This window comes from Carassius carassius, chromosome 1, assembly GCF_963082965.1.
Source record: "Carassius carassius chromosome 1, fCarCar2.1, whole genome shotgun sequence".
NCBI lineage: Eukaryota > Metazoa > Chordata > Actinopteri > Cypriniformes > Cyprinidae > Carassius > Carassius carassius.
The window spans coordinates 30,570,482-30,594,264 of NC_081755.1; the positions used below are offsets into that span (position 1 = coordinate 30,570,482).

General features: G+C 36.5%; 2 protein-coding genes across 3 annotated transcripts; one reads left to right on the top strand and one right to left on the bottom strand.

The window, feature by feature from the left end:
* Positions 1 to 52: 52 nt before the first annotated feature.
* On the bottom strand, positions 53 to 7,777 carry cyth4a (cytohesin 4a). The gene is made up of 14 exons (XM_059555430.1): positions 7,671 to 7,777; positions 7,208 to 7,268; positions 6,554 to 6,627; positions 6,332 to 6,396; positions 5,527 to 5,593; positions 4,894 to 5,012; positions 4,722 to 4,802; positions 4,392 to 4,504; positions 3,968 to 4,116; positions 3,260 to 3,371; positions 2,786 to 2,862; positions 2,598 to 2,669; positions 2,122 to 2,276; positions 53 to 1,077 (listed from the first exon to the last, which is right to left on the bottom strand). The coding sequence occupies exons 1-14, from the start codon at positions 7,674 to 7,676 to the stop codon at positions 993 to 995; spliced, it is 1,236 nt and encodes a 411-aa protein (XP_059411413.1). The 5' UTR covers positions 7,677 to 7,777; the 3' UTR covers positions 53 to 992.
* Positions 7,778 to 8,545: 768 nt separating this feature from the next.
* rac2 (Rac family small GTPase 2) lies at positions 8,546 to 22,251 on the top strand. Of its 2 annotated transcripts, none has more exons than XM_059555441.1 (7): positions 8,546 to 8,702; positions 15,940 to 16,011; positions 16,112 to 16,229; positions 16,552 to 16,614; positions 20,088 to 20,247; positions 21,430 to 21,580; positions 21,835 to 22,251. In XM_059555441.1, the coding sequence occupies exons 1-6, from the start codon at positions 8,668 to 8,670 to the stop codon at positions 21,558 to 21,560; spliced, it is 579 nt and encodes a 192-aa protein (XP_059411424.1). In that variant the 5' UTR covers positions 8,546 to 8,667; the 3' UTR covers positions 21,561 to 21,580; positions 21,835 to 22,251. The 2 variants fall into 2 exon arrangements, with proteins under 2 accessions (XP_059411424.1, XP_059411419.1); XM_059555436.1 differs by having other exon boundaries at positions 8,547 to 8,702; positions 21,430 to 21,569.
* The last annotated feature ends 1,532 nt before the right edge of the window (positions 22,252 to 23,783 follow it).

A 23,783-nucleotide genomic window follows, 5' to 3' on the forward strand; every position in this document is an offset into this window, starting at 1 on the left:
ACACTGCAGGTAAATAGGGTAAAAAAAAAAATACTAACAGTTATCACCTTACTTACCAAGTTGATTGATTACATTGATAATTGCTAACATTTTTTGTATTGCAAGTTTTCTAAAATGTGATGTTTAAATATGCAAATGAGGCATTATTTCATTAAATATGTGCTAATTTTCATACATTTCTATTACAAAAATCTGATCACTGGATGAAGTAAGTTTCAAAATTCTTGTTTAATTTTTTTTTTACTTATTACAGTCAAATGTTTTTACAGAGGGAATTCTGTGTTATCTCTTTTTGTCACTCCATAATTCAGAAAATACTTTAAACAGCTAGAAAACAATATATTTTCACAGTTTTGGGGGGAATTAAATGTTGTATATAATCAAGAAAATTATATATGAATAAAGCCCTCTGTAAAAACCTTCAGAATATAGACAGGAATAAAAATGTGTACGTGCTACTGGAGTGTAGATTTATGGCTCAGTGTTGGAGAAAAAAATAATTTTGAGAAAACGGCCTTTAAAAATATGTATTGTAATTAAAAACTATTGACACAAATAGATAAAGTGCAATAAAAGAAACACTTAACAGTGTTTTTGGATGTTTTGGATCTAAAAATTGACAGGTGCATGAAAAAACAGTGTTTTTGCCTGCAGGGTCTCTCCTTAAACAGAAACAGAAACAAATTCTACAGTGACCAGCAACATTATACAAAACGGTTTCATGTTTAGACATGGATATTTCACAAATAAAATCTAATTTCTCGTAAGCGTTAAATAAATAGGAAAATATTTTTTCACAGAAAGCCTGACCACAACACCACTGTGTAAACCAACCCTGAGGCTGCACACACAGCAGCGGTGACCTCTGATAGAGAGAGAGAGAATCAGCACCCTGAGAACCTCATTCATCATTTCCAGCTCATTCAGGCCTCTGAATCCATGTCTGTGCGCAGCTGTTTAAACGATCAGACCCCTCAGTTCACCAGTCAGCTTCAATCGTGGTGTTCAGCGTGGCCGATGATCTTCTTCTTGCGTGCAGATACCAGGTCATAGAAAGGGTCTTTTGTGATGCAAGCTCTAAAAACAAGAGAGGAAACAGTTCGCCTCAGATGCAGCTTTTTTTAATTCTCAGTTCCTCTGTTAATGCTAACATACTATATATATTTTAATTAGATTGTTAATGTATGACTAAGTGTGTGCACATTTCTAAACATACTCGACTTCCTCTTTCCCATGACCTACAAAAACACACTGCTGAAAAGTTATTGTTATCTCGCCATCAATATCTTAATGTCCGCATTATATTTGTCTCTCATATTTTCTTGATTTTTTTTATAATTCTTTATATTTTCTTTCTTTTTTAATCGTCATGTGGTTTTCTGGTCATTTTGCCCCAGAGAGGATTCCTTTCTCTAAAAAAGATACTAAATACAAGAAATATTTGACTAAATTAGACTAAAAATTAGAAATTAGACTGACTTTGCTTATACAGGATATAACAACTTCAACACATTTTTTTAGAGGATTTTTCAGATCAGTGAGGCATACAGTCTACCGTATCACTTCCTAAAAGACATAAATAACCTGTGCTTACTGAAAGAACACACCTTTTCAAAAAGACTGGATTCATTTTTCACACCAAAATTATGTAAAAGCACAGAGGAAGGTTTGAATTAATAAGTGTGTGAAATTTACCACGATGTATGAAATGTTCTATATAAATAAACTTTTAATAATTATACGACTGCTCTTGAAATAATGTAAGCATTAGCATAATAGAATTTTCCTCTCCTCTTTTCAGCTAGGTCTAAAACACTCGCCTTATTCACTATTCGCTACATAGTGAATGTCATAGTATGTTACATGAGGAAAAAAGAGACACCATTTTTAAGAAAGTGCTCTTTGTATGAAATCAGTGAGGTCCCGAAAGACACGAAAAATCATCCCTTGAAATCATGGATTCCAAAAAGATCTAGATTTCTAACCTCATTTTCATTTGTTAACACTAGATGTCACATTTTATCATAGGATCGTGTGCCATTCAGAAATGATATTAAAATCAAGCCTGTTTATTTTGAATTGCTCATCTGAATGAATCCCGTATGCTGTGCTGTCTGGTACCTGATGGCCTGGATCCAGTCAGCACACTCCTCTTCAGAAGCAGCACTGAGTCTGTAGGAGTGATGTTTGCCCATCACAACTCTGCCGTCTGTCTCGGTTTTACATGCCTTTATCGTCTCTCCTTTACGATGAGGGCTGAACAACTCCAAACAGAACTGAACGTGCATGTTTTAAAAAAAGGGAAAATGCATATGCTGTCATTTTCAAAAGGTTACAATACCATGTTATATCACAAACTTTTAAATGTCACTCGGTATTACGAGATGCTGACTCAGAAAGAAGAAACAAAAAACAGAAATCAGGATCTGAGTGGAGTTGCATCAGATCTAGACTGTGCTGACAGAGGTTCAGTTATCACTCAGCGCTGACTAAAAAAACCATAAAGAAGCAGGTGTAATAGAGTCTAGAGAAACACACTATCTATTTGGATCAGTGATAATAAATGAGGAGGAATGGAAAACACATGGGAAATGTACCTGTTTGTTTGCATCATCCACTTCTCTAACACATAAATTCTCTAGTGGGATGATTCCTTTTGGTTCTTGGTCCTAGAGAGGGGAAAGATTGCCTTTCAGTTATCTCACTTGTAATATTCCTATTTAAAAAGGGGAAAATGGTAATTTTAAACTGATTTTAATGTGTTTTGTAAAGGTAGAGTACTAACGGTGGTATATTGAAAATAGTAGAGACAGCTATCAGTCAAAATAAACCACCTCCGCTTCCAGGTCTTTATTCTGCCACCTGTGGATTAACCAAAATCATTAAAAACGTTTAGATAAATAAAGATAACTGCACAGAACAGTTACATAGCAGTTAGTTCCAGTCCTCTAGCCTGATTGGCTGAGCTGCACTGAGCTGTTTCACTGTTTGGGCCAATCAAATTTTTAGAATACTGTAGCTAACCAGGAACATTCTCAGAACTTTTGTTCAGTCCAATTTTTGAACTAATGTTTTTCCAGTAATGTTAATTGAACATTCATTTAAAGTTGTCCGGTCTTTAAAAGTTAGGACAAAAACGTTATTTGTGCATCTGCATAGAAAAGTGTTCTAGGAATATAAATGTGTACGCTGGGTACTGGTTCCTATGTTATCATGTACAACACTTTGTGAATATTAATAGTACACGAGAGTAACAAACCTTCTTTTAGAAGCCAGCCCTCTCGGTCAGGATTGAAGAAGGTGTGAGTGAGATCATTGCCGTCATCTTCTGGGATCTTAAAGGGTTCGTTCTTAATGCTCTCGTAAAGTTTCTACAGGATGTGTCAAAAAAGAGAAATGATTAACACTTGATCATTGCATAAGACAAAATCATGACTCCAACAATGGATTAATATACAAACATGTTCAATGAATGAAAAAAAAAATGAATAAAAAAATGGCTGTAAAATAATAACTGAAATATTATAATTATAATTATGTATTTCTTAAAAATGTTCAATTGATCAAAATGTAATTCATTTATGTGATAGCAAAGCAGACCTTTAAGCAGTCATTACTCCAGTCTTCAGGGTCACATGATCCGTTAGAAATCATTCTAATATGCTGATTTGTTGTCCAAGAATCATTTCTTATCATTATCAATGTCAAAAACAGTTGTGCTGCTTAATATTTTATTTGTTTAAACTGTGATTGTAGAGTATTCAAAAGAACAGGATTTTATTACATTTCTTTGTCACATTGTAAATGACTTGTTTTTGTGTGTGTGAAATTTGATGCATTTACGCATCTTTGCTGAATAAAAGCATGCAAACCCATTCTAACCCAAACTTGAACAATGTGTATATTTACTCTAGATGTAGGTATTTGGTTTGGTAATCTTGGAAAATGAGCCTATGACCCCTCTCACCTCGAGTAGTTCATAAGGAAGATCTTCTCCATGGTTGATTCCTCTGTTCATGCTGATGAAACGTTCTAGTGTGGTCTTGTCTTTCACATTGGGGTTGTGCAAACTTGTGTTGAGCATGATAATAGCGAAGGAAAGGATGTAACAAGTGTCTGCAACACACACATATACACACGCTTTCAATTGTCTACATGCAAGTAGTTTTTAGCAAGAATGCTGCTCAACAAATGTTACTTTTGGACTTAGATATTAATGGCTGGAAAGTCAAACACTGAGATATATAGGCCAATTTATTATTTTAGGCCCATGCAATTATTAACAAGACACAGACTGGATAAGGAAAACAACCATTTGGTCATTAACTGTCTTTTTGTTTTCTTTCTTTTAGAAGTCAAACACAAAACCTCCAAATGCAAAGGTAATCTACCTGTGGACTGAAAAACCCCAGTGTTACAGGTGCAGTACCGCAGAGCAAAGGCCTCCATCATGCGGTCGATCTTCTGAGCCTCGCCAGGTAGACGGAAACTCCACAAGAACTGCCTATGTCCACAATCAAACAATCGCAGATTCGCCCAAAATTAAAAAAAGTAAAAAATTATACATACATATATATATATATATATATATATATGTGTGTGTGTGTATGTATATATATATATATATATATATACATTCATACATACATTCATACATACATATATATATATAGTTCAAATGACATACAGTATGAAACAGGAAGATGAGGATCTCCACTCACCTCAAAGCCTGAACTAGATTAAGATTTGAGAACTCATGAAGGTCAACAAAGGCCTGCAGGATCTGAAGATGGATCTCCTCCCTGTGGATACAAAAAAGGAATCAACTCTCTTTCTATATCAAAACCACAAGAAGTATGGGCCACAAAAACATCCTCCTCATCATCTTCATACCTTTCTCCTAAAAAGTTGCCAATAGCTGTTTTATTGAGGCCTTCTTCTTTATAGAGGAACTCTGCCACAGCCTCTGGTTTCCACTCCAGAAGCTCATTGTCCACAAGGTACTGGATACCCTGGAAATAAACTCACTGATTAATCTCAATGAAATTGCCATTACTGGTACTACTGTTACTAAACATTCATTAACAAACAGGATATAAGATACAGATCTTGATGTATGATTTGCTTTTGGTCTAATAGCTACACCAACTGCATTTTTTACCAGTGAAATGCACATGCATTCTCTTTTATAAACAGGTTTCATATTATCTGTGACAGGGGTTGGTGTTGGGGGATTTGTTTTTGTGAAAAATGAAAAAAGATCAAAACTGGACAGGTAAAGCAATTTTTGATTTTTACTGACCATGCACACCAAGATACTCGGAAAATGCAGTGCAGCTTCAGCTGACTTTCTACAGAAACACAGGATGTGGTTCTATCTCTCTTTCCACCCCCTCTTCCTTTAACCTAGCTAAAGAAGTAACCTAGTTTAGCTAAATCTCATAGTTGTGAAGCGGTTGCATTATGTTGTTTTGTGCTGCACGTAACTCATGATTGCAACTGCATGCAATAATTCATTGTTCATACCTTTTCTGGGTCCATGTTAAACTTCTTTTTTCCACACTGGATTCTCTTGTTCTTCATTACATTTTTACTAGAGGAGAATTTAAAAAATGACATTATTGTGATGAAAATGAAACACTTCCAGCATGTTATGACAATATAGCGTTGATTCAGGTAAATCGTAAAGGAATGTGTAGTGGTTGATACAAATAAACTAATCTTATCATTTTCTATCATGTCCACGCATTAAAATTAGCAACGTCACATCTAGAGCTAAAGCTCTTCTCGTAAAATTGATACCAAGAAACAGGAAATAGATACAAGCCCACGCTCAACGATGGTGTTTCGTGAACCTGCAAATGTTAACTGTGCATTAATGGCAGAATTCAGTTCAGTGGAGATAGTGCAGCTTCTAATGCACATGCAAGCATGTACACATAGGCATGTATTATTATGTTTATACTAAAATACTCAAAGCAACTTTTCCTGACCCTGACCAGGATCCTAATCTACTGTTTAATTCACATTTTGTGTGTTCTGTTTTGGGAGACATGGATAGAGATTGCTATAATCAAAGAGGCTATTATATTAGACATTCTAATCTTAATCTAAACAACAAATGCTATAAACCCAAGTGACATATGTGAACATTAAGAAAGTGGATATGAAAATGAGCACAATGATTACACCCTGTCATAAAGAGCAGTGCAACACAGAAAAAAAAAATACACACACCAAAAATATTATGTAGGAAATGTCTAAATATTGGGCTTATCGATTGCTTTTCTAGTTGCCATGGTAACTCTGAGTGATAGCGGTGAATACTCACTTCTCATCATCGGACTCCATCGTTTGAATTTCTGACATCATGTTTTCGATCTCCAGCCTGAGTTTCTGCAAGAGTGAAGACATTGATCTGCCAAAGCTTAATATAGTTTACATCATTTGCTTCACGAAGTTCAGCTGGCAGAAAATTTTATTAATTTGCTTAAAAGCCTTTACCATTATGTACGATACTATATGCAGAATGACACTGAATAAAGCCATGTACCTGAATATCATCTAGAATCACATGCTTATGGACGTCAGTCTGCCTCTTGTCATTTGAATTGAAAGCTGAAGGTGCTGAAGATGACATATATATCAGCAGTTAGCAACAAGTCTCACATCAGATGCCTGATCTCACACTCATGCAGAAAATGAATTGCAAAAAAGAGAAGAAAAACCTGAAGTCCAAACACAGCCCAAATTTCTCAGCTAAATATATCTCTGCTACCTCAGTTCTAGAGAACTGTCCCACATAGGATGGATTTTGGCATATTAGTGGTTGAATTTACACAACACTGAAATTTCTGTGGATGCAAACACTCAAAATATGTATAATAAATATTTACCACAGTGACTATGCTATGGAACAGCATATGATTCCAGGATATGATTCTGCTTGCATTTACAGTTTAAAAGCTATCCAAATTGTAAATAATATCTTTATTTTTAAAACTAATTTCTATCTTTAATATCACACATACACTGTAGGCCTTTACAAAAAGTCCAGTGTGGAAGTTTGGATGAAGGTGATATCACAAGTGTCCCAGAAGCAATGGAATATTTTGCCTTTTAAAAGTCTATTATTCACAATTCAGCTCAGAGACAGAACTTATACAGCAGTCTCAAACCTTAAGAAAATGATTAGGGAGGAACATACCTTTCCCCCAGAGGAAGCTGTCCTTTCTTTGGGTTCCCATGCCGGCTGTGCTGCAGGGAGACTGCAGTAAAACAGGAAGAGCAGACATACATATCAGTGCATACCAAGAGACATGTACATCTGGAAGTAGTACTAGGCTATGCTATATAACAGATTATATTAAAATGACTAAAACTTTATGATATTGTCTTGATGATGACCGTTTTCAGCTTACAGATATAAAGGCTAATATTCTTAAAACAAATTTAATATTATAAAAAGATAACCCCAGTAATAAACAAGACATAAGTAACAAACAAATCTTTTAAAAGCGAATACTACGATTGGTGAGCGATTATGGATGGTCAAGGATGTAAAACGTCTTTCTAACACTCAAGAAATAAATTATAAAGTAACGATACGAAGGCAATGCAAAGTTGTTGTTTTTTTCTCAAAATCCAAGGAAAGTGTTGAAAACGCATACCTTCATAAGTGTAACTCAGTGAGCAGGTACTCGGCGTCGTACAGTACGATTACGAATGTAAACGTGAACTGCGCTTTAATTGATGAAGAAGCACTGAGTCCTTGCGCGAGGAGGGTGACGTCACCATGAATGACAGTCGAGCTCTGAGAAGTTCATTCCTCAGCGTTTCCTCACCATTTCACAGTTTCTTCGTTCTTTCACAAATGTCAATTAGATTTTATCACATTTCAATTCATAGAATCCATTGACAAATAAATGAGAATCCTCCTCCGCACTGTTAAAAAAAGTCAGTAAAAACAGTCCTAACTAATAAATATAACATTTTAACATATTCTAAATTATCAGTGAACTACTAACGTTCCAATATTTATTTATTTTTCTTTCTTTCTCTTTCTTTCTTTCTTTCTTTCTTTCTTTCTTTCTTTCTTTCTTTCTCTCTCCATCGTTTAGTCGTCATCCTGCACTTACTAGTGAAAGCATAATCACACAAAAGCAAGGTTTCAGTTTCCAGTGCCACTGCAGAAATGAAAAACGATATGAATTATAAGATGCAAACTGGAATATATGACTGTAAACTTGATTAAATATTAGTAGCCTACCCGTTATTTTGACAGTATGATTCAAGTATTAATAATATATTTAGGGCTAAAAACTTTTTTTTTTTAGGTAAGCATTACTAAGTGCACTTTAAATAAGCACTTTCAAATATGATTCGACATTGCCCTCATGTGGACTATAATGCATATAACGCATTGATATAAGGCGCGTTCATGTCTTCCACTTAAAAGTTAAATACTTCCTCATATCATTCGACGTCCAAAACTGTCACAACCACATGAACGAGTGCGCACTGCGCAGATGAGAGAGAGAGAGAGAGAGAGAGAGAGAGAGAGAGAGAGACTGAAGTAGCAAATCTGTTTCCTGTATTACAACTTAGTTCCTTTACAGTTGTTTTACAGCGGCAGGCGGCAAAAGTTTGTCAAAAGTATATCGGAAAATGCAAGCAATAAAGTGTGTGGTGGTCGGAGATGGGTGAGTGAAAAGTTAAATATGTGAACTGATTTATTTATTAATATCTGTTTTCCATCGTTATATTTAAAAGTTGTTTGTAAACATTATAATAGTTTATATTTTCTTGTATTTTTAAGTATTTTTTTCTTTTGAAATTTGAGTTGGTAGCAAGTAGACCTATATCGTTTTCATGGAAACTGCAAATGTATTAAAAGCGCTTATTTTATCTACTTCGTCTGTTCTCTAGTTTTCATTTCCTCATTTGTCAAGTGAGATACTTTGTATTTTAGTTTATATACCCTCAGGGTAAGGTTGGTTGCTAAATCTATACGGTCATGCCTGAATACACTTGATATATCTGAGATTTCTATCTTTCTCCCTTCGGGTTGTGAGGGCATAAAATAAGCCATCTACAGGTTCCGTGGTTTAGCTTCTTACTACAGTTGTGTTTGGCTAAAAGAGATATGTAGGAGCCTATTGGGCTGACAGATTGGGGGTCACAGAGATATTTAAGGTCTTGACATTCATGGGCAAGTTAATACACAGAGGGAAGAGAACCTTCTGGCTTTTGCCATTCCTCTGAGTGTGTGCAGGAAGTTATGCCACACATAACACATGCCAACTGATTTTCATAAGAAAAGGAAACAGCAGCCGCACATGGGTCACATTCTTATAATAAGGTTTTATTCTGTGAGTGACAATATCATGACGAGAATGTAATGAAATCATACCGTCTACACCAATTTTTAAGACATAATCAAAAAGGTTCCAGGAAAGGATTTAGTTTTTAACTTGTTAACAGGTTAAAATAATTGCCTTGGATTTTTTTAAACCTCTTTGTTTTAAGGGAAGAAAACTAAAAAGTGTGTAATTTGTGCAAGTTCAAAAACTTGTGTGGGTGACACTTATTGCAGGATACCTAAGTCCTAACCTGTGAATCTTTTTTTTCCCCCCTAAGTATTTATTTTTTCTAAAGTGACATTTAATAATATAAAAATTATAATTTAGTATAGGAGTTGTATGAATCCATTTCTAGGTCTGATATTGATGATGCCGTATTTAAACCTTACTGATGGGCCTGTTGTCGTATGAAGTCAAAAATAAGTTTGGAAACACTGGCTTAGACAACTGGGCTCTTCATCAGGGTGTAAACATTTGGGCTGTGGCTTGTGAACCAAGCATTTTTTCCATGAATGATGCATCATAGCAGTGCAAGGAATACAAGTGTCTTTCATTGTGAGAGTGCAGCCATACAAAGTCTAGTTATGCAGTCAAACATCTCGTTTTAAGATGACTGACAATGTCAGAGAAGCAGATTCTCCTTTATTCCTTAAGACCCAAATATATCAGGCCTGTAGTTTGCTTTCTGTCAAGATTACTAACCATAAACACAGACAAACATGTCAGGTGTTTCTAGAGCATATGCTGACCTGCAGACAGTGATGATTCAAGATGGAGGATGAGATGGCTCTGAAACATGCGAGTATGAAGCTGCTTTTTCAAAGGGGGAGGGAGAATTTGCATAGGAACGTATATGAGGTGATTTGCGACATCACTTTATCTCATCTGCTTTATATAATGCAGTAAGACAGTACTGGAGAATAAAAGTGATGCTGATGAATTACAGATGTTGAAGCAGAGCGGGATGCTGATGCAGCGGTTGTTAGGAACATGGGCTGAAGGTTTAAAGTGTTGATGTGGTAATTTATGATTGACATGAGAAAATGCACTGTTTATGAATTTTGGCCAAGTTAAGTGCAACATCTAACATGGCGAATGGCAGCAGGGGAGAGGTGCTTTTGCTTTGAGGATATCCTGTTTTAACCCTGTGCACAGTTCTTCATTTTGAAGCTGCTTACTTCCTCTTGCGTTTGATGTCTTGACCCAGCGTCTTAAGTTCCGTATGTTGCTCAAAGTTTAACAGGGTGAATAATCCTCCTTCTACACATTGAGAGAAAAAATGCCCCCAAAATGAAAAAGTTACTCACTATTATGCCCTCATTAATTAATTAATAAAAAAAAACATATAGATATTTTTATACAGTGATAGTTCAATGTGACCACAGTCTATCCAGCTGCAACACAAACTAAAAAAAAGCATCATTTAAAACCACAATAAATGAGTTCACGTTAATTGTGCACTAAGTTTATTTGCTCTCATTATGTTTGGCTATGACTAGCCAATGAGCTAATGAAACAATGTTATTGACGTCTGTATTATATTTTATATTTGAACAGCTTCAGTCTGGTTTATTTCACACACGAATCTATTGTATGCCTTCTGAAAGCTTTACATAAAGTGTGATATAATTCTTTAAAGGGATACTCCACCCCAAAATGAAGATTTTGTCATGAATCACTTCCCTGACCTGTAAAAACCTGTAAAAGCTTTGTTCGTCTTCGGAACCCAATTGAAGATATTTTGGATCATAAATGGGATGGCTTGAGACTGTCCCATAGACTGCCAAGTAAATAACACTGTCAAAGTCCAGAAAAGTAAAAAAAAAAACATCATCAGAATATCTATTGACATCCATCTGCCTTTAGTAGTTCAACAGTAACGTTATAAAGCGATGAGAATACTGTTTGTACGTGAATAAAACAAAAATAACGACTTTATTCAACAACTCCTTTGTCAACAGTCTCTGTGTCTCTTCATATCACCGTATGCTGCGTATGCTCTTCTGTATCAGCCATGCCACAAGGATGCGCTGTTTTCTTTCAATTCAAAGCATAAATACATGTAGAAACAGTGCATCCTTGTGGCTTTTCATACTTTTCTGGACCTTGACAGTGTAATTTTCTTGGCAGTCTATGGGACAGTCTCAAGCCATCCCAGTTTTCATCCAAAATATCTCAAATTGTGTTCCGAAGACAACTTTTATGGGTTTGGAACAAAATGAGTAATGTCAAATGTTCATTTTTGGGGTGGAGTCACCCTTTAATAGACAGCTCATGGTCACTGTGAACTGCCATTGTATGGAAAATATCTATGTGAAGATTTTTTAATTATTTTGTGTGTTCCATTTCTTTACTAGTCATGCTCAACTATTCTTAAATATTAAAACCTCTAGAACTTAAACTTACTAAATGGTTATGTAGATCATGAATGGTCACACTTATACTTTTTATTCCATTGACTTCCATTCATATGCATGCAAATGCAGCAAGTGGAAATGCAACTGCTGCATTCCAAATCATGGTGAACGCTGATCTGTGAATTTGAGTCGCGTGAAGATGTGTGAATAATAGAAGATGGATGTGTCACGGTATGACCTCTTAACTGAATTAACACTACCTAAACATAAAACCAACAGGTCTGCAGTGTCGCAGTAAAGTGGAGTAGATGTTTTTTTTTTTTTTTTTTTTTTTTTACATTCAATATTATGTTGAATGCATGTCTTTAAGAAGGATTCCATGGAGTGTGACATCATATCACAACCTTTGCAGTGTCCAAAGAAATTTAGCATGCACAAAGTCCAGTGTGTCTACAGAATCAGCCCTGTTATATAAATGCTTCACTGGGTGTGTTTAGGACTTTACAACTAAACATCAATTTCAGATAGCTGAGTGAACAAAGACAAACAAATCAATTCACATTACGTCAGGGCAATACTTCAACAATTTATTTTCTAATTTTATTTTTTTCATATTGAATGTACATCCTTTAACTCATCCATGTGTCAACACAACCCCTGCAGTGCTTTGATTGATTCACTTTTCCCTCCTTTTTTGTTTTGTTTTTAACCCTGATGCACTGATGAATTGTCTTGACATCCAGGTGGACATTTTCTTTTCTTTCTGTCACGTCTGACTGACTATCTTCTGAGTATCAGTTTCTGTATCAATTCTCTCTTGCGTTCTGTGGAAGTCAGCTCTGCTAAAACACGAGGCCCTGCCATTTTATACGATCAGCTCGAGATCTGTAACCCACAAGAACAAGAAGACATTTACACACGCATAGCTATCACATTGTTTTACATTTGTAGGAGTTACAGAAAATGCTCATGTTTAATCAAAGAGAGAAAAAGAGCATGAAGAAGTTGAAGCAACTAAGGGCACATTTTCAAAGACACACTTCAAAAAGAGGCTCGCTGTCTCTCTTCCTGGCTGACACCGCCCTACTTCCTGTCATCCTGTCACGACAATAACAGACCCCATACTGAGCTTTCTCTTGCTCTTTTTCTCTCTGAATCTGTCTCTCCCCCTGTATCTATCTATATCTGATTCACAACTTCAAAGAGCTTCAGAAAGCACCTCTTAACAGTTATCTCCCACTGTTTTCTAATAATGTTTTCAGCACACCGCCTCCCATGTGTACTGAATTTTTTGTAGATTAAAATGTATTCAACTATGCTTAGTGTGAAGGCATGTTTGATCTCCACAGTGGCTGCACTCACAGACACAGTTCTGTTAATATTACTTTATTTAGTTGCAACATGTCAAAATGGATTACAGACATTTTATGTGGACTTTTTCTGTTTTTGCTGTTGAATCACGGCTCATAGTGCACAATACATTAGAGCCCAGCCCTACAGTCAAGTGCACACAAGTCTGGATAACTCAAACGACATGTGGTTATTACCATGTGTTTGTATGTATGTGTTGATGAAGCAGTGAGTTTAATAAAGATTTCTGATTTCTGAAATAGTTCTGATGTGACTGAACGTGTGTAGCCTAAGGTGTGTGGTTTTGGCCTTGGCTTTGAGTAGCTCCAGTGTTTCTTGATGTGAGGGAGATGTAGCCACAGGCTCTTGAATCCCAGCATTCCTCACTCTCGCTCCCTGCATGCATCAACATGCGCTCCACTGGAATTTGTACACTCGTACGCACTTCTTTCTGCACATCTATGTATTTGCTGCTTCAGGTGACCTGTTTTCATACTGAATGTCATCTTCTCTTTTTGAGATATGTAGGCATGCACAATTGTTTTGAGGTATTTCGTGTTGCTCTCCAGTGTGCTGTCACAGCACTGCATGTCAAGTCAAGTCAAGTCAAGTCACCTTTATTTATATAGCGCTTTAAACAAAATACATTGCATCAAAGCAACTGAACAACATTCATTAGGAAAACAGTGTGTCAATAATGCAAGATGATAGTTAAAGGCAGTTCATCATTGAATTCAGTGATGTCATCTCTGTTCAGTTCAATATGCATGTGGCGTCACTATCACTGAATCTGAGTGTGACAGCAGGGTTTTTATTGTTGTTGTTTTTTCTAGTTAAGTGAAAGGATTTCGGAATATATTCCCCAGAGGGAAATCTTCTGTTGTTGGTAATACAGTAAGACCCATAAAAGGGGATGCACAAAAAAGAAAAAAGGAACATGTTTTACACAATTACAGGAGCAAAATACATAAGTAAGGGGGCATTTAAGGATGACACCTTCGGTAAAAATTTAAACAACAGATATAGCCAAGCAGCAGAAAAGAGGGCTACCAAAAGGTAAAAATGCGTAAATTAAATAATTATCATCCTGGTGACAGCTAATGCCACCATATTCTACATAACGTCTAAAATCTTCAGATTGCAATTTTTTTTTCCACAGCAATCGCGACACTCGTCGCAGATATCAGTTTCATTTAAAACGTTTCACACTTATATCGCAGCTTTAGATATTTAACCATTTATGCCACACATACACTGCAACAGGGGTCCACAACTCAGTGGGCATTTGCACGACACCAATTTAAACTAAAAACAGAAAACTTTATGCTTTTTTTTGTCTATTCATTTACATGACAATGACATTTTGAGTGCCTAAAAAGCACAAGTTTAAAAGCACAAGTTTTCAAAACTTTATTGTTATTATACATTATGGAAATGTGAATTTGTGAAAACTACTGGCCTGTCATGCATAATACAGCATTTTAAGACTTTTTGCGGATCCATGTGAACAGAGATTGTTTAGACAACGTTGTCTACTGTCTGCAAAAAAAAAACAAAAAAAAAAAAGAAAGAAAGAAAAATCTTTTGTGATTTTATTATGCTGTTGTCATGTAAACGTACACCCAGTTCTTGGATGGCCACAGCCCTGCAAAGTTTAGCTTCAACCCTAATTCACGAGTTCACCTGCTGCCCATCCAGTCTTAATAGTTAATGATAAACAAACTTGACTTGTTGTCCTCAACAGAGAGGAAGAATAACAAAAATAGAGGAGGAGATGGGGAGGTGGAGGGATGCCGGAAGAATTGTCACTGGAACGGCACAATGACTGTACTTATATAGACTCGTAATGCTGATTGACAGGACTGATCCAGCTCATAAAGTCCATCAGGTTTATTTGAAAACTACATGATATGTGTGCTGGACCAGGGTTGAAACTGATCTGCCTGGCTGTGGCCCTCTAGGAAGTGAATTTTTCACCCCTGCACCACATGATAGTTACTGGCAAGCCATGTAATGTCAGAGTAAAGTAATGCCACAGCTTCACATGGCATGTTCAGATCATCTTTTCTCCTGACAAAATCCATTTAATGGCAATATCTCCTTCTGCTAAATGTAAGCTTTTTCATATTCCACATGTCTGCTGCACTGGTGACTTCATGTGCCTGTGCAAGTTGTGAAAATTATGAAAACAAATCTAGGAATTATTGGATTGTTGGACATTGAAAAGGCATTGAAAGTAACTAGCTGTTTTATGAATGTAACTGTAATATTATTACTGGAATTGTATTAGTAATTTTAGTTACACTACTAGTTACTGCTAAAAGCTATATTATGTCTGTAATTAGTAATTATTAACTGCCCAACACTGCAGACAGCAGAGCCAGTGTCAAAAGTTCAACAGCGTTGTGCTTATGAGTGAGACATATGCAGCACATATGTAAAGAACATTGTCTAGCATATGTTTATATTCAACTAAAAAGCCACACAGTGGCATGCAAAAACTCGTTCTGTGTGAACCGGTCCTGAGGTAGTCTAGCTTAGACCAATAAAAAGCAATAGTCCAGATGAAGTGAATACAGATTCCCTCCTTTCATGTATGGTATTGCTGTATGCGGTTAGGATTTAAAGGTTCTCGAAATAAGACCACATACAATGTTCTTTGTGTTTGAGAACAAATGTGTGAATTCACTATGGGACTACAGTAGCCTACACCTGTTCTTCTTACTGGAAGACGGTTTCAGATACCTAGCATTCTTTGGAGTAGTTTTAGCAGCATGTGTTTTACTGAAAGTACATTATGTAGTTTGTTTTCCATCAATCTGACGGATAACTGAATGTCTGTTTTCTTCTTTGTTGTTTGTATTTTTCAGAGCTGTGGGAAAGACCTGTCTTCTCATCAGCTACACTACCAATGCTTTCCCTGGGGAGTACATACCCACAGTGTGAGTACCACAACAATTTGAAATGTTGATTTCTTTTTTTATTTTGACATTCATGCCGAAATGTTGAGAGATTGTGAGGGTTGGGTATTTTCACTCACAGGTTTGATAACTATTCAGCAAATGTTATGGTGGATAGCAAACCAGTCAACCTGGGCCTTTGGGATACAGCTGGACAGGAAGACTACGACAGACTGCGGCCACTGTCCTACCCTCAGACGGTACACTCCACCATAGACTGTTAGTGGGACACGTCCCCTTAAAGATTTAAAACAGTGATCAATCAATGTTTTTATGTCAATGACAGTGATTTTAAATTTTGTGGTTTTAATAAAATATTAAAATTAAGTTTCAAGCTTACCCAGGCTGCATTTTTTTCATCAGAAATATAGTAAAATATCGATATTGTCAAATATGAATACAGTTTAAAATAAATAACTGTTTTCTTCTTTTTTTTATGTATTTTAAAATGTAATTTATTCCTGTGATGGCAAAGCTGAATTATCGTCTTTCAAATGAATGTCCTCTGATGGTATTTTGCAGGATGTGTTTCTCATCTGTTTCTCTCTGGTGAGCCCAGCATCGTTTGAAAACGTCAGAGCCAAGGTGAGTCCTTATGGGTGGTTTAGTATTGGTCCTTATAGAATAGAATCCAGTAGCAATCAACAACATTCACATGCACAAATTAACCCGCTGCCATTCTATGCATGCTTACAACATTCCCATGTGCACATAGCTTCATGCATGCCCTGAAACACTTGCTCTGCATTGGACTGGACACTAGATGCCACTGTGCATTAATCCATGATGCATTTGCTGACCTTAACTACATACGTTCATATTCTTGTAGAGATAACGTGGGCATGATGTCAACATCAGCCGCTTTAAAAGAAAAAAAAAAAAAAGGTTTCGGCTTTGTGAGAATTCAGACATTCACAAATGAAGGCTGAGCTCCTTCAGTGGTATTCAGCTATTTTGAAAAGGGAGGTGGTTTGTGCTCAAGAAGCATTTATAACACACTGCATCATCTTTACCTGTATGTTTACCAGCCAGCCAAAAGGTCCATTCAGTAGAGACTCTATGTAGTAAGTTATTTATCTACCTCACACTCACAAACCCCCCTACAAGACCTTGATGTGTTCTCTATTACTGCAACTGTAGATGCCTGACAGATACACACCACTTAGTGTCCTGTTACAGTTAGCATGTTTAAACTGCTGCTATTTCACCCCGACACGGAGCATTTTCAAGAGTGATCCCAAAAGGGAGAATGATGGTTCTCTGCTGAGAGTGAGGTGAAAATAATCCAGTGTCCAAGGGGCAAAAAGAGTGCTGTACAGTCCTCAAGGGTTCAGGTGATGTAGATCGGTTCAGGAAGGCTGGTTAGTTTACCTTTGACTCTGGATTGTGATTCTGGGATGATATTTTGTATTACCACGGTACTTACTCTTTGCTCCCTTAAGCTATCATGATTCTAACAAATGAATGTAGTGTGTTCTGCTTAGACCAGCAGTCCTGGTTAAGAAGCCTGGCATGCTATGGATAAGAATGTCTTTGTAAGAAGTTATAAAAAATACTTTTTTGAAGAGAAAATGTCCCAGACATTAAAAATCAAATACTTTGTGAGGGACATTTTCTCTTTAGAAAGCTTCTTTTTTTTTCAGAACATCGTGTTCTCTCAAATCAAATCAATAGAAAGACATCTTTCTACGTCAGGAAAGATTATTGACTCCAGGATTTGTGTTTATATCAAAGTGCAGTTTGACTGGAGAAAATCAGCAATTATGTTAAACTTAAAGGTATAGTTGAAACTTCTATCATGATTTTCACACCAGCGTGGTGTTCCAAACATGTATGACGTTCTTCTGTGCAACATAAAATAATATTACGACTAAAATGAAAGTCAGTGGGGTCCTGTGTTGTTTTGGATCCCAACAGCCTTCAAAATATGTCATAAAAAATGCAGTAGTATATAAAAACTGATATGTAAGAGCATTGTTTATTGTTATTTATTGCTTTTGCATAAACTAACTGGTCTTTACAACAGTTTTAAGAACCATTTTGCAAAGTGTTACCTGTACAGAGTGATAGCAAAATGTTGTATTGTGAATCTTGGCTGAATTGAGCTTGGTAATATTAGTGCATTAGTGAGAGCGCAAAAAACCGCAGCCGCGAACGTACAAAGAGAATTGACAAAAAGCAAAAAAGAGATTCACGTTGATCAAAGAAATCATGATTATCTAACACAAGCAGAAAGATAGCTCTGTAACACTGTACCCTCCAAGATTTCTTTTCATTAAGAAAGATAAAATGAACAAGGAAAGAGAACGAGAGATTCTTTTCTGCTGAGTTGTTGTTGTTATTACGCCAGCCTTATCAAGGCCTCTGCAGCATGTTTAAGGTTCCTGAGATGGAACAGAACGTAAATTGTTTGTGATATCAATAATTCCAGAACCACTCGAGGCTTAATCCGCTCCAATTTACATTGCTTAAAACCAGCGCTTGCATAAACAAGCATGCCAACAGCCCTTTGAATTCTTAATAAGTTCAAACAATGGCAATCTCATCTCGCAGGTGCCTTAATGATTTTTGCTTTCACTCCCAATCAAAGACCTTGAGAAGCTTCTTCCAATCTTTGCTTTTTCTACCCTCCCGGTCATTCCCTTTATTATTTCTACAGCGTATTCCTGAGAAGTAACCATGGTAACACTGGCCATATGCAAATTTAGTCTTGATAGATTGTGCGAGGTTGAGGAGACAAATTAAAATCTATTTAAAGTGGGGAGTAAAGCACATACATGCACTGGGGGTTGCAAGACGCCACATGGCCTGTGCTTACGCATCCATTCAGTAGCAATCACCTGCCATGAAGATGTTAAGTGTGAAGAGATCACTTCTCATTACTGGGCTAATAGTACCTGTAAATGGGGTGCTGCAATAATGCTATGCTTTGACTAGATTAGAAAAATTGAGACTTAGGAAACTAAGTAGCGACCCACCAGCCCGCGAGTCATAAATGCCACTTGCAGATGTGCTGATTTCTAATGAAGGCCACCGTTTTGTGCTTCTAAACCCTTTTGAAGTCTCTTATTAATAAGCTTGAAGAGAAAAAACCAAGACACCTTTAAGTTGCATGCAAACGCGTTAATAGATGAGCCTCTGTAGATCAAATGCAGGACTGAAAGGGAATTGATGTAGGCTAGTGCCAGATTTAGACCCTGAGTCATAGAAGTATCAAGGATATGTTTGTTTATTGCTTTCTTTAAAGTGATATTTTATTGTGTGCAGTTTAGCTCGCAGTGCAGTGTCTGTTTTGTTTGTCTGCATCTGTAAAGCTACAGTATAAGTGTAGAGCTAAATTGCTCTTCATAGTTCAAAACATCATTGACAGTATTAACTTATAAATGGATGTCAGCTTTGTTGTTTTAGACAGTGTTTGCCGATATAAAACTTGTATGTCTGTTGAGATTGCAAGGACACTTTAGGCTTACTATTGCAATGCTCTTGTGCCCATTGTTCACCCAAGGTCTGCTCAACGTGACCGCATGGGTTGCTTTGTGCAAGAAAACAATGGTGTTTGTGATTGTCAGATTAAAGACAACATTCAGAGGCCAGGCCTTGAGAAGTGCAGCAGTCCTTGTGCACCAGAAGTTTTCATAAGGTGTTTTCATCTGCTCTGCAGTCACTAAGTTAGAAACAGTTTTTAGCTGCATTTTTCACATAGTCTGCCCACTTTCTGAAATACCACTGACATTTTTTTTTTGTGCTGAATGATTGAGTGAGTGCTTTTCTGAGGAAAATCTTTTCAATAAAAAGGCCTTGGCACATTTAAAAAGGACAGACGTAAAGGGGAACAAAATGAACACGTCCATTAGCGTGTATTGTAGCCTGCATTTGAAATTAATGACAGACTTGCATAGAGATTGGTTGTGGAAAGGAGCGAGCAGTAACCACTCAACTGCATGAAGAGAACAGCTTTGAACAGCTTTGTAGCCTGTGTATTTGACAAAAATACCACAGAGTCTAAAGATGGACTGATAAACAGATGTGAATGAACTGTTTTGATCTGCTCCCTCTAGTGGTACCCAGAGGTGAGGCACCACTGCCCTTCCACTCCAATTATTCTGGTCGGCACCAAGCTCGATTTGAGAGATGAGAAGGAGACCATCGAGAAGCTGAAGGAGAAAAAACTGGCACCAATCACTTACCCTCAGGGTCTTGCACTGGCCAAAGAAATTGGTAAGGCAGCAGCGGTGCAGCTTCTTACATCACTGGATGACAGTTTGGTGTCAGTTTTTTTTTTTTTTTTTTTTTTTTTAATTATTACTTTCATTCAGCAAGGATGCATTAAATTGATCAAAAGTGACAGTAAACACATTTGTAACATTATAAAATATTTCAAATAAATGCTGTCCCTTTTGAATTGTCAATTCATAATTTAAAAGAAGAAATATCACCAAATCAGCATATTAAATGATTTGCTGAAGGATGATGTGACACTGAAGACTGGAGTAATGATGCTGAAAAGTCTTTGTGTGTGTGTGTGTGTGTGTGTGTGTGTGTGTGTGTGTGTGTGTGTGTGTGTGTGTGTGTGTGTGTGTGTGTGTGTGTGTGTGTAAAAAATATACTACACTTTATTATAGGGACCAGTTCTCACTATTAACTAGTTGCTTATTATCATGCATATCACTAGCATATTGGCTGTTTTTTAGTACTTAAAAAGCACATGTTCTGCATGACCATATTCTACATCCCTAACCATAGCCAATACCTGAACTTAAGATATAACCAGTGGGAACTGGACCTTAATATAAAGTGTGACCAATTATATTAAATCAGTATTGCTGTTTAACTGTATTTTGGATCAAATGAATACAGCTTTGTTGAGCATAAGAGACTGAGAAACATTCAGCAATTCTTACTAAGCTTTAACATTTGAACAGTTCTCTATCTGAGTTATATATTTCTGAAGTTAGGCATTAAAAAAAAATTGTTTTCCTCTTTTTGAACTCCAGACTGCAAAAGTTCTATTGGAAATCTGTCCATAGAAAAGGAGACAAGACAAATGCAAACACTGTTTATTGTCTGGTTTCTTTGTAACACATAATTACCACAGTCTCTAAATACACAAAATTACAAAGTGCTACATATCAGGCTACAGATTTAGATGCTAAATGCAATTTGTTCTCAGTGTGATTTGATCTAGCATTTGGGAGAACACATGGGCTAGTCCTCCTACACGCTCAGATATGACAGATTTGTGCACACCTAATACACCCAGACATCTGGTGCTAAATATCCCTCTCAGAGTGGATCAGAGATGCTTCAGTTTGCATACAAACCATGCCTATAATATATAGAGAGAGAAAGGAGGTGTTGTTAACAAACCTGATCTGTGTGCATGTGCTTGTGTGCGAACAGATGCAGTAAAATACCTGGAGTGCTCTGCTCTCACTCAGAGAGGTCTGAAGACAGTGTTTGATGAGGCCATCCGTGCTGTGCTCTGCCCACAACCCACCAAGGTCAAGAAGAAGGGCTGTGTGCTGCTCTAAGGATGCACGGTACATTTTATGTGTGTGTTTTATTCTGTTGAGACAGAAGTCAGAGAGGGAGAAGTGCATGCATAAAATTTCAGATGCCACCTAAATTATAGCAAACAGCTTTTGTTCTAATGCTGCTTAGCAGTAGTCGCGACTTACAAACGCTTCCAGGTGGAAGTTAAAGACAGTAATTCTGACTCATGTCAAAGGCTATTTTTTTAAAAGAGGATGTGAGGAGACGCAAAAAGTAGAACGTCCACTGACCTTTTGTTCTTTCTGCCTCCAGATTCATCACTGCAAAACAGGTACCAGAGAAATCCACTGGTTTTCTCCCACAAACCAACAAGGGGCGCATTTACATTACGAAAGCCTTTCTTCTCTTTTTAGCAGAATATAACTCTTGAATATGTCACATGATGACATTAAAATAATATTGTTGTTAGAAAATATTTAATCATATTTTATCTGATGTATTGTGTTACATTGTGAGTGGTTGTGTTGGAGTTTTTTTGTTGGGTACGCTGTCGTTCTCAAGACAGAATAATAGAGATGATCTTCATTTCTGGACCAAAAATAGCACAAGTACTTGTTACACAGAGTTGAACTCGGAGGATTTTTCTGACCTATGAATCACATCCACATAATACTTATGTAGTTATTCTAGGCAACAATGGCAGAAATAAACTCTACAACTCTGTTTCCAGACTGGTGTGTTTTTTTCTACATCCACCTGATGTCTTTTTTACCACACTCAAAAATGTTGTAAAACAATTTTCACTCAGAAATTGCTATTGAATCTCACTATTAAGAACAGTAACACATGGAATTAAATTGAACACTTTAAAGTAGAAAGACTGACAGTATGTTTTTTAAAAACAATACTCCAGTGATCTTTTTTTAAAGTTATATTTATGGGCTTTTTATTTTGAGAGTACAGTGAAGAGATGACAGGAAAGTATTGGGATGGAGAGAGGGGAGCAGGATCAGCAAAGGACCTAGAGGTGGGATTCGAACTCTGGTCGTCATACTCCAGTAATCTTAAAAAACTAATTTTTTGTACACTGATCTATTGTGTAAAGAATTATAACACTCATAGCACTTATATTGTGAACGCATCACTTCTAGTGAATGTATTTTATAATACTTTGAGAAAACCCTTTGATCCAAGTCCTCTAAGGTGCCAATTAAAGTCTCTGATGTGATACAGATCAGCGTGTTTTCCCCATTGAGAGCAGAACTATGACTTGAATAGCTTCTCATTGGTTCCTGAATTGCTGAAATTGTAACAGCAGAAATGTGAGGTGTTATTATGATGGCACTCTCTCACTTAACCTGCCCCTCCTCTAATACTAGCTGTGTGGACTTTGTGAGGAAACAACATGCCAAACATTGACTTCAATGGGACTGAGCTCACATCAAACTGTTACCATTTATGGCAAGTCTTGCAGTGGCACCCTCTTTATCTCGTAGGTTTAGCAGTAAAACAGTGTCAGGCCTGTTTCACACTGCAGAGTGTGGTATTTTGCAATAGGTTTTTATGCAGCAACATAAAAGTAAACGGTAAACCTACTGTTTGAAAAAAATAACAACTTTCAAGCTTGATACAAGTTCTTTTGGAAGCCTGTTTCTGCTTTAACGTAAAAAGCAGATGAATGCCACTTTATATCTCAAATTGTGACTTTATTAACCATAGTTCAATGCAGAAGTAAGCTAGTTCCAAGACTTCTGGTTCATTAGTCACTAAAAGTAAATAAATAGAAAAATAAAAAAGTGCAGTAAATGGCAAACTATTCACACTATTAACCTAAAAAAATTAATTAAATTAATATGGTTACTAGTTTGTAACTTCAAGCAAACAAGAATCACATAATCTTTGTACAGGTTAGAAATGTCCATGCTTCCTCTTACATAAAAATAAGATACATTGTTTCCCATAAGTCTTTCTTTGTTTTGCAACAACTGTTTTTTTTTTCTCGCAGTGTGACTCATCTTGTGGTGTGAGTTTATAATCTACAATTTCTGACTTTTTCTTGCAATAAAAGCATTTTCTACAATTGTGCCTGTACAGTGCCCTTTTTTATCTCGCAGTGTAACTACATTTCTTATTTAATTTATATCACATTGACATTTTTTCACTTAAAACTGACTGAATCACCATTACCATTTAGCAAATCTGACTGAATATCCAGATGATAACAATAAGTAATTTAAGGTTTTCTTCCTTTGTTTTAAAAA